The sequence below is a fragment of the Bombus bifarius genome, unplaced genomic scaffold, assembly GCF_011952205.1.
Source record: "Bombus bifarius isolate JDL3187 unplaced genomic scaffold, Bbif_JDL3187 scf7180000010280_frag, whole genome shotgun sequence".
Classification (NCBI taxonomy): domain Eukaryota; kingdom Metazoa; phylum Arthropoda; class Insecta; order Hymenoptera; family Apidae; genus Bombus; species Bombus bifarius.
In genome coordinates, this window is record NW_022885591.1 from 5291 (window position 1) to 20758 (window position 15468).

General features: G+C 34.4%; 1 protein-coding gene across 1 annotated transcript; it reads left to right on the plus strand.

The window, feature by feature from the left end:
* Positions 1–201: 201 nt before the first annotated feature.
* LOC117216645 (organic cation transporter protein-like) lies at positions 202–14972 on the plus strand (the record flags this gene model as incomplete). Its single annotated transcript, XM_033463527.1, has 8 exons — positions 202–326; positions 4115–4298; positions 5056–5314; positions 12010–12308; positions 12915–13027; positions 13219–13433; positions 14059–14407; positions 14693–14972. Coding segments are annotated over 8 exons (1725 nt in total), but the record flags the coding sequence as incomplete, so codon positions are not given.
* Between the last annotated feature and the right edge of the window lie 496 nt (positions 14973–15468).

Consider the following 15468-nt stretch of genomic DNA (forward strand, 5'->3'; position numbering starts at 1 on the left):
AAAAGTTTCAATAAAACACGTTCCTGCTAGTGAACGTATGTTAAGACTTACACCGAGTTTTATTTCGCTACGCCGTTTACTAGTTCGAAACGATCGATTGCATAATAGTAGCTGTTTCTTTCATCTCGGAAACACGATCGTAAACGGTGACAACGATCCAGCTTATTCCTGATCGTGTTAATTTCCACGCAAACTTTGTAAACATTATACGTCGCGACGCTCTCGTTAACGCGTCATTCCCTCCAACTCGAAAGTCTTGCAACTTTGGTGATCCGTTTTCTGTGTAAAATTGGTTACGAGCATCAGGGGACTTATCGTCGTAATCGGTAAATTGTTTATTAAGGATCTACAGCTTTTAAGGATTTCTCTCTAGAGATTTAGAGATTAGAAGTTTCATTAACGCGTTATCGTGTCTCTAACTCGATCTTTTTTCGTGTAAATTGGTCACGAGACTTACGAGCTTCGTTGTAAATAGAAGATTAGTAATATTTCGTAGTTTCGTGATAGTATATAGACATTTTAGTGCTTAAACGCGCAATTTTTAGTTCGCTTTTCGCTCGCATCGGCGCTATGAAACGGATCAATATCTCAACACTTTCCTTTAGTTCTACGAATCATCTTTCGACCGGCTTTTCTTGGCCTACCGTTTCCTAACGCTGTCCTAATACTATCGTCTTGCTGAGATCCTTTTTCCGATTGTATCTTCTGCTTATTTTATTATAAATCCGAACTTTCATTCACGTCGTATGTTTTACAGCGTAAAATCCGCTAGAGCGTTCCAATAAATGTAACCAGTAGGTGCTCTAATACTCAAACGCACCTGTGCGTATCTCTGCATATTTGCTGAAAAAAAAGATGAATCTTACGTTACATTTTCAATATGCGTAATAAGCCGAAAATTTCTCTGATGCTAATCCTTCGTAACAAAAGGATGGCATCACTATATGCATGAAAATAGCATTTGGCAATCGTTAGAAACACAATACATGGATATATATGTAGTTGCCAAATTAACCTTCGCGGTGTTCAAAGTGAACGGCTAGAAACGATTGCTTTTTGCTATACGCGCATGGTTCGATTGCACCATAATTCGTTATTAAGACGTTTCGAGAGAGGCAAAGGATGTGGTGTCGCAACGTGTTGCGCTCGCACAATGCTCCTTGGATAAAATTCCCGGAGCGCGTATTATCGCGTACGCCGCGCGAACGCGTTGAACCTTCGCGCAAACAATGAGAGCGTGAAGGCGAAAAAATAGCGTCGAGCACGTAACATTCGGCCTGATATCGTTGATTGGCCGCGAATCGTCAACATGCACGGGACAGTTTTACGTAAAGACATTCGATCCGTACAATTATGTTAAGACGTCGACCATAGAACGTACTACGTTGATGCAATTAAAATTTCAATGAAACAGGAGAACGCGCTAATAACTAGTCACCCCGTTGTTGACCATAACGTACAAATACTTTTGTTTAAGAGCTGCTCGTTAGTGTTTACCGCGTGCAGCGATTAAGTGACGAACAAATTACGTTCAAAGGGTATAGAGCTCGTTCTCGATTAAAATTCTCCTAACTTTCTAATGGTATTAGAAATTATAACTTGAACGTATGTACGCGACTGGCAATAAATATCAGGACAGCCGCGGATATTTAGTATAAATCGAATATGTGTTCCATTGTCCTTAATTTCTTTTATTATCGATTATTATTATTATAATTTTTATATTAATATTAATATTATTTAATATTTTAATATTAATATTATTTAATATTTTAATATTAATATTATTTAATATTTTAATATTCATATTATTTAATATTTTAATATTAATATTATTTAATATTTTAATATTAATATTATTTAATTTATTCTATTATTGATTCGTTCCATTCCGTTTACGTCATAATACGTAGCCTGCGGATTTTTACGCATATTTTTCAGAATATAAAGGAAGCGAAAGAAAAAACTAGAAGCTGGATAAAAAATTGTTTTACCTCGATTAAACGTTACAAAGCGTGCTACTTTCCGATGTTTTATATATTTGCACGTGTCACACGTGTACTTTGCAATTTTGCCCTTTCAGATTTCACAGAAATGCATAAAACTTCCGTGACCTAATTTTTTGGCACGTGCACGTGCTTCAAAATAAATTCGATGATATTAAATACCAGATTATAGGAACCAGAAATGAAGAGTTCTACAACGATGGAATGGGTAAATGATTGTCGATCAGACGAAAGACAATAGCAAACAACGATATAGCGATGATTAATTAATGGAAGATTTTTTCCTTTCAGCAAACAAAAATAGAACTTAACGAACTCAGTAATTGATAAATGATTACGTATAAGATAAGTGCATTTTCCAACTGTGAGTCATAGTTAACGTTTAGTTTAGCCTAGATAGGATCTTAGCTTTGGAGTAAATAAGTATAATAGTAGCAAAAAATCGATAGAATTGTTAAAAGGCTGTGACTAATCCTGGTCGACTGGTCAGTTATCATCTGAATCTTTTGTTATTTTGCTAGTATACTTTTCGAATCATTTTCAGCTATTCTATGGGCAAGCATTCGTTTCTTTCGCGCATGCCACGTATCATTCGCTCATTAACTCGTTTTTGAAAGCTTTTACCGGCGAATGAAAAACGTAACGTACACTTGCATAATGCGTTCGAAGTGTTCGTTCGTTCAATATTCATGTAAAGGTTAGGCGATACGCGTGATAAGTCGCGATGCTACGAGATGTGATTAGATGCGGATGTTAATGTCTTGTAAATACCTTTCCTCGACTATGATAATCATCGAACACTAAGAATTTCGCAAATCGATGCAATTAATCGGTGATCTTGTGGGAAGAAATTTCGATATCACGATAATGTTAACGATAGTATGTTAATTACGACTAGTACCGTTACTGTTACATTGTTTCATAATTAGTATTAGTTTAATATAGTCAACGACTCCTCCGCAAGCATCCGTGCAAGTGTTATTTATTATTATGCTCACCTTCTATTGGAAAGTTCTTGCCTTGCTCAGCAAGTCTTTTTGATTTTTTTCCTGTAGAACTTCCGCGTGTTACCGATTTTTATGCTATGTACGTGTTTGTAGGAGAACTTTCTCTGAGCCGCGAAGTTTTCTTTCGACGATTCAACGATCGAAAATCAAAGAGAACCAATGTTCTCTCTTTCGATAAAGTATGTGATGATAGCCATTGCCAAAATTATTGATATATTGATCTGGTTGAAGACAATCTAGCAAATTATACAGCAAGCCTAATGAAATAATAATAATCTTTATCATTAAATTGCGCCATTATTTCATAATTTCATTGAAGGATAATAGAAATTCACGAAGCCTTCAAATTGGATTTCATATTATAATAATGTAAACATCGTTTGACGGTATTATCTGGTTGTGAATAGGGTTGATTTGATTCAGACAGCGCCAGTCATCATGACATCGACTTCCTATCTCGTTATGTAACATTCATCAGAATAACAGACGCAATTACCGTCACTGAATTATCTTAATGACATTCGTTATTAATGAGTAAGTGTTTTCGACATACGTCGGAGGTCGCAAATCTTGGATCATCTTTCTTTATTATCTGTTTAGATCCAATCCAGTTCCTTCACAGAACTTCTTTCCCTTCAATTTACCTAATTTAATAATTCTTCAAAATTTTCTCATTTTCATTTCTCATTGCATTGTTTATTATATATTCTACAAACCCGTATGAACACAACGCAATAAATTGACACGATAAAAGCGTTGAGATAATAACCACGAGACAATACTCGACAATAATAATACGAGACAATAATAATCGAAAAGGCTGATGAAACAAAGGAATGAGTAATTTGTAAAGACAGGAAAACAGCAATTAACGTACATCCAGCTACAATTGAAAATAACTTTCTTCGCTTTAAATGAAATTCCAGTCAAATACGTTTTATCAGACTCGACTAACAATCAATATTATTAGCTCAATAAATACTCGAGATTCCCAATATTTTTTGTCGAGTTTCAAATAGAAAGTTAATTACTCGCTTGTCGGAACGTCCATCGGCATCGAAGACCGTGAACCAATCTACGTTATCTTCTCCTTCGTTTCAGGCTGTCGCTGGCGATACCAGTCAACCGCGAAGGTTACTCGAGATGCAGCATGTACGATGTAAATTACACGGAAATTTTGCTAAATGGAAGCCACGTACCGGACCCATCGTGGCCAACGAAAGATTGCCAACAAGGATGGGAATTTAATTATACCACCGTCCCTTATGCGTCTGTGGCATCCGAGGTGACAGAAAATGTTCGACTTGTAATTTCCTGCTTTTTGAATATTTTATCTGTTCCTATCAATCAATCCCTTTATACTGTGTATGTCGTATTCGATTATTTGCATGATCTATTTCGATAAAAAATAAGCGTAGTGTACAATTTTTGGAAAGAAAGAAGAACGATGGAAAGGGTCGAATAAACGTTTGTGGAAAGATCGATAGTTCAGAAGTGGGAAAATTAACAATGTCGATTTCCACAGAGGAAAATTATAGTACGTAACAGAATTACTAGTACATATTGCAGTAATAATTAGTGCATGTAGTGAAATTACAGAGTACATTCTAAATTCAAGCGTTACATTGCCAAATAAAATACAATCTGAAAATGAAACTGAAAATGAAAATACCGGATTGAAAAGAAACTTTAATAAAACGTTATAACGAGCAACAGCGCGAACACACAGATTTGTTCGACATAAATTGCAAGACTTTTTGCTCCAGTGGATTTCCATGAACTTTGCGTCGCTCGTCAGGAGGAGAATTATTCATCGAGGGGTAGGAAGCATCCAGAAGAAGGACGCGAGAACGCGCAGGGTCTTAAGCTTCTCCTTCTTTTTTCCTCAAAGGGAAAGGAAAAAGGACAGAGGCGCGCTTCATTAGGAATTTCGAAACTTTGATCGAAAATTCGTTTAATCGAGGCGTTGAAATTGCTATAAGATTCCCGTGATGCTGATAGTGATCAGAAGTAAATCATTCGACTGTAGTTTTCTGTTGCAGCTGGGATGGGTTTGTCAGTATGATGCACTGCCAACCATAGCTCAAAGTATCTTCTTCATCGGCGCTATCTTCGGAGGATTAATTTTTGGATGGGTTGCTGATCAATATGGAAGAATACCAGCTTTGCTCGGAGCTAATTTAATGGGATTTCTCGCTGGGGTGGCTACTGCGTTCACGGGTAGCTTCTGGCAGTTCACTTTGTGTCGTTTTTTCGTTGGATTCGCCTTTGATAATTGCTTCACTATGATGTACATATTAGGTAACCGTATTTCAATAATTTCTTTTTTGCCCTGGAATTGAGTTTGAAAGCCACACAGTGGCTACAAAAAGTACTTGTACGTATGTATCCTTATTTCCCAATGAAGCGTCTCTCTTCCTTTTTTTTAAATCAGTTTTTACGTTTCATTTTGATAGCATTAATTATTTATAAGCATGTATGAAAGTATTACAAATGATACGAAAGCTAATATTTTAATCAGTCTTATCTTAAGACTTAGTCTTAATTAATTGGTATATATATAAATGACGTTCTAAATACGATGGTGTACAGTTACTTTTTGTAATTACTGTAAGCAGGAAGATCTCTAAGTTTAAATAACAAAGTAATCTCTACAACATACTGTAAAACTGTTGTTATGCTTGATTTACGACTGACGTTTCTACAAGTATATGAATTTTGCAACAGAACTCACGTTGCCATGCAACAATTTAAATGAAATTGAAAACCATTCAAAGTTACGAAGAAAGATGCTTAAATACATATGAATATACATGAGGTCATACATATTTATTTTTTAACTGCGGCGTTTATATCAAAGAGAGGGAGAGAGACAGAGAAAAATTAATTTTCCTGTTTTATAAGAATTTCATGCAAGATAAAAATATGAAACTTTAAGATAGTTGGATTTGTATATACCATTGAATATTTATAATATTTAAAGGTAGTTAGTTCGCAATTGTTACGCCGGGAGACTCTCTGCCTGGCCCAGGTCACACACCGCGGGCCAGACGGACACCAGATGTCCGCTCTTCCGTACGGCGTACCCTCAATAGCCTTAAGCATCCGTCATAAACCTGAGTCACTTGCCTGCTAAGGTCCTTCAAACAAACATCTGTTTCCGAGGAATTTCTCGAGGGCGGTTAAGACCCTTCGTTTAACCAATTAGAAACGAAGCCTATTCCCTCACTCTCCTAAATAACATCGGCACCAACAAATCCGATGGTCCCGTGCGCTAGACACACCCATCCTTAGCTTTCCTCCGACACATCATCGTCTCCCAGTACTGTACTGATTTTACATCCTTCGAACGGTCAACATCCTTCGAGCGGGTATACACACCCGCAGATCAGTCACTCACTCATCTCGTACATACGCACCAGTGTAACTATCCTCGTTATAAGTTGTGGAATAAACGGTGAAATATAACTTACTACTGTGTCATATTCATTCAACCACCTCTGTTATCTTAATCGAAACAGGGGAACGACTACTTCGCAGCGTCGATTCACCGAATCGTAGCGAGAATTTACGCCTCTCGCTGACGCGTTTTCCTCGCGACCGCGTCTCTCCGCGAACGGTCGTAACAGCAATCATTTTCTATACTAATATTTTCCCTCTGTACTCGCGATCAATTATAATTTTGTTTTCTCTTTTAACGAGACAATATTCTGATTACAAAGGATTAGTTGTTCAAAATTGCTTTTCATTTCTGGACAACTATAGCATACCAGGGTTTTCATAAATTTTCACTTCCCAACGGAAAGCGAAGGTAACGAATGAATGGTTCTACAACGAACGCTTCCACAACTATAAATCTATGTATATATATACATACATACATGTATATGGTTTTAATTAAAATGAACATCTTCTTCTAGCAAACTTATTTAAAATTCGTAAAAATATCACATAATAATATAAAACAATCAAGTAACATTTTAAATATTCCATTGAAAATTCTAATAAATTGTTTAATATAAGATCGATATAATTCATGCTGAATTCATTGTCTGATATCCATAATACAGGCAATTTATAATACAAAATTTTATTATAACTCTACATGAAAAAATTTCAATTATAATACTGTAGAAATATATTTTCCAGTTATTGTTCTAATATCAATATACTGAAGAGAAAATCTAGACTAGTCTCTGCCTTGAAAGATATTTTATACCCTGAAAGTACAGCGTTAAGACCCTGATTGAAACTTTTGAAGAGACTCTGTTGAAACGTAAGAACGCTGATTGAAAGTTCATCAGACGAGTCATTGAAACGAGTTTTCTTGATCGAATAGCAAGTTTGTCCTGCAGACAGCATTCCAATTGTGAAAATCGAGACCAAAGAAACTCAGGTGACGTGCATTAACCCTGAATCGATGACTCAAGCCGAGGTTGGAAAAATTTACAATTTGTTGGACAAAACAAGGCCAAGTTGACGAGATTCGTGAGCAAGTGGCTGGTTCGTTAATGATTTGGCGTTCGAATTTTCTTATTTCTATTCTAATTATCAAGGTCGATTAAACGATTGATCACGAATATTCGACGGAAATATTGAGAAAGAAGGCTCGATCTGTACGAATGTAAATCGTATTTTAATCAATGACTTGAGAAAGTGAGGTATTGATTGAAACTAAGATAAGTGATACTAATTCGTTTCGAGCGCGTAACAAATTACATCATCGGATTCATTGATTTGCAAATAATTCTATATTCAGTTCCGTATTTATAATCGAGCGTAGCGAAGATAAAATGAAAGGGACGTGATTATCCGAGGGTCTCACAACTAGAGGAAAATCGATGGGAACGAGGAAATCCTTAATTGTAGAAACTGCGTAGAAAATACCGTGGAAAATATCATATATATTTTAATAGAAATATTTTTGTACTTTTTTTTAAACATTAAAACTTTAGAGCTTTAGAAGCTTTATGTATTAGTATACGTATTTATACAGACTTTGAAATTCATAACAAATTTCTCTAGATAGATGCGGATTTTTTGTATTGTTTCGTATGTATACTTGTGTCACTTTTCTTTCTAACGATATTTAGTTAAAAAGTTCGTCTATATCATTTATAATAGATTTTGTTTTTATTTATATTAATGTTAATTTTATATTAATAAAAATCACTGAAATTTTCAGTATCATCATTATTTAGTATCATCGAATTTCTTTCTTCTTTATGTTCCATATTATTATTAAAATTCTCTAATAAACATTCAAGTATCCTATAGAATATTTCCATTATTTTTCACGTATTAATTGCAGTCATATTTTCCATATTTTATTATCGATAAAGTTTGAGTCGGTTCTTTAAATTCCTATTCAACATTCCAGCTAACCAGTCGATATCAATAACACGTGCCTTTCTTCCTGCCAGGATTTATAACTTATTCAAGCAGAACGTCACTCGACCAGATCGTTGAAAGCGTAGAATTCGATCAACTTCATACAACTCACATACAAACTGCAGATAATGCTAACAGTGGGAGGAAAATATGAGACTGCAAAGCGTATAAACCTAGTAGTTTATAAAAGCATTTACATATTTGCCACAGAAAATTTATATGTATGTAGAATATGTGTTATATAAAACATTCTGAAATTTCATTAGCATTGTAATGATTATATTGGTAAAGTTTGAAGCATTTCTGAAGATGCACATAGAAGTTACGAGATATTTAATGCAAACATTTATTTAGTACAAATATACAGCATAAATAGTTATCTTAAACATGTAATAAATGGTTATCAAATATCGGGATTTATTAATATAATAAATGTTTGACTATTTTTATAATTAAATATTTTTGTAATTACTGTGAAATATATAATTACGCTAAATAATTTTGTATCTTGTATATAGATTTTTAAATTTACTTAATTGAAAGTCTGCATTATAATAACCGTATTTATAATTCTGACGTCATATTCGATATAATTATTATATGACTTTATTACGATCCTAATGAAATTCCAATATATTCATGAATATATAACAGAAACGTAATAATACTTTGTTGTACTAATTATGATACCATCATATATAATAAATATAAATAAATAAAAAATGTCTATAAATGCTAAGATACTTTTACGAGCCAACAGGCGAGAAGGAAGAAACGAAAGAAAAGAAAGAAGAGAACGAACGTTAATCAGTTTCGAAACGTTAACAACGTCCTTGCGTTGGACGGTGCTCGCGTTTATCGATTGGTCGCATTGCGAGATATCGGTCAGATTATTATTATTAATACGATCGTCTGTAATTTATCTTTGCTAACTGTGCCGCACGGAATCTTCGTTTACAATAAATGAGTTGTCGCTTTTGATCGAACGGTAACACGATATGAAATTACAGGGTGACGGAAACAGCTGGGAGAAAAGCGAATACTTTTTCTGCGCGAATAATGTAATGTTAAAGGCAGTAAACCTTGAGAGGCGAAGTGATGAAACGAGTGGTCTCAGAGAAGCTTCTTTACGTCTTCTTCTCCTTTCTGTATCCTTTCTATGAGAATAATATCTCGTCTTCAGAAGAGATCTCCTCGCCCTATCTACGCGTTGTAAAGGCAATACAAACTGAATGATACATATATTTAAAAAACGATATTTTGTTGGTTTTATGAATATTGATTTTTATAACGTGAGGTTCTTCTACTCTTATTTTCTATTAAATTAATGATACATATATTTTAGAATGGCTGTCGCAATGGTGATGATGATGATGGTGATGATGATTTGCGAAAGAAGATGTTGAAAATTACAGACAGCATAAATAATATTTAGATTTCATGGAAGTTGATTTTTGTAATGCTAGGTTCTTCTATTCTTATTTTTCATTAAATTTCTATGTAGAAAATTATTAAACATTTGGATATAACTGGGAGATTATTTCCGTTCATGCGTACCGAGTTACTCGATGGTCTCGTACCGAAGCTGATAACCAACCCAGATTTTCAGGAAAGCGATTAATAGCTTAAAATTTATTCGTGCGAGATAATAATCCAAAATGTAGTTAAAGTTTTTAAGCATTGTTTGTTAGGATTACGAGAAAATGATGAATTAACAGTTATGTATAGACACGTTATATATATGTAGGAGGTCCAGAGCGTATTGGAAAAATTTACGGCGAATTAAACAGGAAATTCCGAGATATTTGCCCAAAATATCTGATTTGTGGAATTATCCTATAGCTATTTTATTTAATAAAAATTAATTCAGGTAATTTTAGAGAATAGAAATATCTGAAACTCGTGATTTAAACGAACGTTCGTCATTTTGGTTTATTGTGAATTATAAATTGGTTCATTATGAAGCATGAAAAGTAAAATTCAGTGGTACAAAGTGATTTTAAATAAGGAAGCGAGTTCCATGGTAAACATGGTTCGAGCATCGCAATTATAATAAAGCAAAAAAAAAAAGAAAAAAGAAACAACCACTGAGCGGTAATTATCAGGAAGCCACTAGTTACAACTAATTGAAGGTGATTCCGGATTAGAAGCAAGCCACTATTAAGTGGCTAACACGGTTGCTTTATTAAGAGCAATTACTCCCTATTTTACGGCAACTACAAATAGACGTTGTTCACTATGATATATTTCCACGTGTTTATCGCATCTTGTCCTGTTATGCGATTAAAGAGTTACAACCTTGCGTTTCTAATTTATTGGACGTATACGCACCAGACATTAATTTCGTCTACGTATTCGTGAAATTGCGAGATTCATTCATCGCGAAGGTCAGTTCAATTGTTCAAGATAACTTCTCATCGTTTTAATCTGTTTTCTTGTACGAAAATAGAGTAATATTTACTTGTCATTGCACTGTGGATATATATCGATATGTTCGTTCAGGAAGTCAATTGTTTTCATCGAATTAGACTCGACTTTCCGTAGAGAATGTTCGTTTCGACATAAATATGTATCTCAGGCTTATCGATCTTTCAATATCTACCATAAATAGCTTAACAAGGTAACACACGCTCGTGTTTGAATTATGTAAATGATCCTTTGACTCTAACGATCCGTTTATTCACAGTTAATTTATGATATTGCTAGTTTCGCGTGATTCTACCTTTTGTATCTTTAAGAAATACAGGGTGATTGGTAATTGGTGGTACAAGCGGAAAGGGGGTGATTCTACGCGAAAAAAGAAGTCGAAAATATAGAATAAAAATTTAAAAATTTAAAAATTTAAAAATTTAAAAATTTAAAAATTTAAAAATTTAAAAATTTAAAAATTTAAAAATTTAAAAATTTAAAAATTTAAAAATTTAAAAATTTTAAAAATTTTAAAAATAACGTCAATTGAGACAACGATCTACAGTGAGATCCGTTATAACGAGACGTGATAAAGTGCACGCGTACCGAGCGAAAATTCAAAGTCGATTTTCTCGAAAACAAAGCCTCAAACGAAAAATTTTTATTCTATATTTTCGACTTCTTTTTTCACGTAGAATCATCCCCTTTCCGCGTGTACCACCAGTTACCAACCACCCTGTATAATTCGTAAATAGAAACGTATTCTTGTCGATAAGTATCGAAACACTTACGGAAATTTAAATGGGCTTGAACAATCATCGGGAAATTATTAAAGTCCTTGTTATTAGATCTAAACACGATTTAATCGTAGAACTAAACACGTTTGTTAAATTAATATATATATTGTATATCTACTTTTTATATATTTGTAACTCAAATTTTTCTTCTTCATATTGCGTTAAGTTGCCCCAAAAGTTTCTTTCGTTTTATATTATTTTATTGAATTACGTATGATCTATTTTGTCCCAATGAATATAATTCAATAAAATAATATAAAACAAAAAATAGTATGCGTCTATTATCTCCTTACGAGACGAAAGAAATTTCTGCGACAACCTAATATATTGTTCCATTCTTTATTCACAGAATATTTCCTTTAGAGATGATTCTTCTAAATATTATGTTTTTTATTCCAGTATTAGAATACGTTGGACCAAAGTGGAGGACGTTCGCGGCGAATATGTCGATCGCAATATTCTTCACATTTGCAACTTGCATTCTACCCTGGATCGCCTATTATTTGGCCGACTGGAGGATGACCTGTATTGTCACCTCAGTTCCTCTTGTTCTAGCCGTAGGTACGCCATGGTTGATACCGGAAAGCGCTCGATGGCTGGTCAGCCAAGGTCAGATAGACAGGGCCATTAAAATCCTTGGTAAATTCGAGCGAATCAACGGCACCAAGGTGCCCGATGACATCTATAGACGATTCCGGGTAAATAAACCGATTACCGCAATCTTTTCCGTATTTTCTACTTTTATGATCTTTCCTGCTTTATGTGCGTTCTATAAATACCAATTTATATGCCTTTAAGCATATCATATAATCATTTTCTTTGAATAGAAGTCCAATTGGGTCTTTTACGTAATGAAAATTTGTTTACAACCTAGTAATTTTATATCTTATTCATCACCTAAATTGCCAGCGATAAATTGCTGTCAATTTCTGTTATTGTCTGTTATTGTCTATTTCTGTAATGTTATTTATTGAATTTGTATATTGTTTTTATCTTTGAAAATTTTTATACAAATAGATTAAACATTTGGAAACTGCTCAGTCTATGAATAGATCATGGCAATATTAACATTAATGTACGATATAAGGAGATAATCGACTTTCAGAGGTTTGATGTTTTATAAAGTAAAATGAAAAAATTTGCGAACGTCCAAGTAAACTATTTCGAAAGGATCGTCTCATACAAATATAACATAAACTTTCTTCCGGATTTTATCGTAATCTTTGTACACATAACAGATTCACATAAATTTGTAAGAAAAACAGACAAACGACATTAACTAGTTAAAAATTTGCTAATAACAGGAAACCTGTGCCAGAATCTGCAAAGAGGAGGAAGCAGACAAAACGTACTCCGTGTTGGATCTATTTAGAACGCCACGACTACGGAATATCACGATTCTATTTATTGTTATTTGGTTCGTATCGCTATTAAACAGGTATCAAATAGATTGACGTAAAATCGGAATTGTATCTTGTAAAAATCTCACGAACAGTTTTATATCTTTTGTCTAAAAATACTTCATTTCTGAAGCAAGGAATTTGCTTCTCACATGAAATATGATAGCGTGCTTTTCTTTATCATATGAAATTGTTTTACGAAATATAGGATGGCGATTTCTTTGGTGTTCGATGGTCACGTACGAAACGTCGATAATTTAGGCCTGGACGTGTTTGTTACGTTCACGATTGCTGCAGCAACCGAGCTGCCTGCTGACACGTTCCTCACGCTCGTTCTTGATCGATGGGGCAGAAGATGGCTGGCGTGTGGTTCCCTCGTCATTTCTGGTATCTTCAGCATCTGGGCTTCTGCCGTTTCCAATAGTTCGTACATTTCGTTTTTATATATTCACCCTTCTATATTACTGATCAATCTTCTAAATAACTTAAGTCGATAATTCTGACTTAATCAGACGAATATTTTTCATTCGTATAACATTGTGCTTTTTGAAAGGAAGAAAATGTATATTTTGGAATATTTATAACATGCAAATGCTTGTAGATTATTTGCTACATTGCTAGAATAGTTTCCAAGCCCTATCATGTATCCGTTGTATAGATATTTTATTTCCCCTTCTACTGCTTTGATCATAAGATCGCTTCGTATTTCCGCATATATCAAAGGGCGTTGGCAATAGTCCTCAAAATGATGGGCTTCAGCGCTCCAGCAGTGCTATATGGCTTTCAGTAGCCGTAATCCATAATACAATCCCTTAGATTCAAATTGGCTAGATTAACGTTTTATAGATAAGAAGCTTATTGCTTGTGCTTAGCTTAGAGCTAAGCACGCTTATATTAAGCTTAGCAAATGCTTGTATCAACTATTGCAGACAACCAGACAAATTACAGACAGATAAAATAATTTCTTCCCTTTTTATTCCTTAAAATTTTCTAAAATTATTTCATGAAAAATTAGAATTAAAAACTAATGCTAAAATTTTTTCTTCAGGTATATATACAGCTTCTCTGGCAATTCTCGGTAGATTTTGGATAAACATTTCATACAATATCGGTCTCCAATATGCGGCTGAAGTATTACCAACTGTGGTTAGAGCTCAGGGTGTAGCTTTGATACATATAATGGGATACGTTGCTAGTATCCTCGCACCCTTCGTAGTCTATCTCAATGTTGTGTCCTCGTTCCTACCTCTTCTTGTGCTGGGCACACTCGAAATTATGGGCGGTCTTCTGACTCTCTTTTTGCCGGAAACATTGAATAAGGATCTTCCGCAGACGCTGCAGGACAGCGAGGATTTTGGAAAAGATCAGAAGATGTGGGATGTACCTTGTATCGGAAGGTAAAATCACATAAAGGAACTTTCGGTCTCCTTTTTTCAAAGATATTCACAGATCTTCAAGCTCGAAGTTCAAGATTCTCAAGCATTCTGTTAGATCTACATCTTCGTATGCTTTCGTATTACTTTCTTCTTAAAATCTGTTAAATCTCTCAAAAGAAAACTGGACTATCTTCTTTCTTCAAATGCTTTTTAAATCTTTTGAACAGAAGAGAAGGATCGAGTTGGGAAGTTATTCAAATCTTTAAGCGATTGGATTCAATATTTTTAAACGCAATGTTTTGACAGGAAACGCGAGGACGAAGAGACACCACCGGTCGCCATGTTCCGATCATTTCCTAAATGCAGTGCGAGGAATTCGATGAGAGCGTCGCTTCGCGGTGAGCCTTTAAGGAGTAGCATGCTACGGAGATCGAGTATAAAATCGAGGAAAAGCGTAAACTCGATCACAGAGGTCGAAAGGCTGTAGCGAAACGTTCACCACGAAGTACAATATTTGTCGCGTTGATCTCGAGCAAAGAATCTTTATTCTTCCAAAAACGTGCAATACATGTATTAGAGTAAGACAAGTTACTGAATCCGGGAATCTTAAATTCCACCGTCATTAATATTCATTATCACAAAACAGTGGATTTTTATGCAATTATGGGTGATTCGAAGATACGAAAATTTATAGAATGCGTATGACGCAAAATTTTGTAAAATATCCAAAAGTACAGCACTATCGATGATATTTAATGGATAGAAACATACTTTTGCCCAAGTCCTTTCGATTGTATCAAATCTTTCAATTGTATTATTGTATCCACGAAAATATGCATTTGCATAAAGATCCGCAATGCAATTATCATCGCAATTTTTCATCAACAATGATTGATTAAAAATTCAATCATTAGGCGAGCGAATAAAAATTAGAGTAAGAACGTAGGTTAAAGTAATTGTCGTAAATTGTCGTGGGTAGTTAATGTTAAAAATTAGTACTTTCCTTTGTTATAAAAGTTCCTGAAATTGTTCGTACAAAAGCTCCATCTTATAGAATATAGTGCAATAATCGTTATACTAGT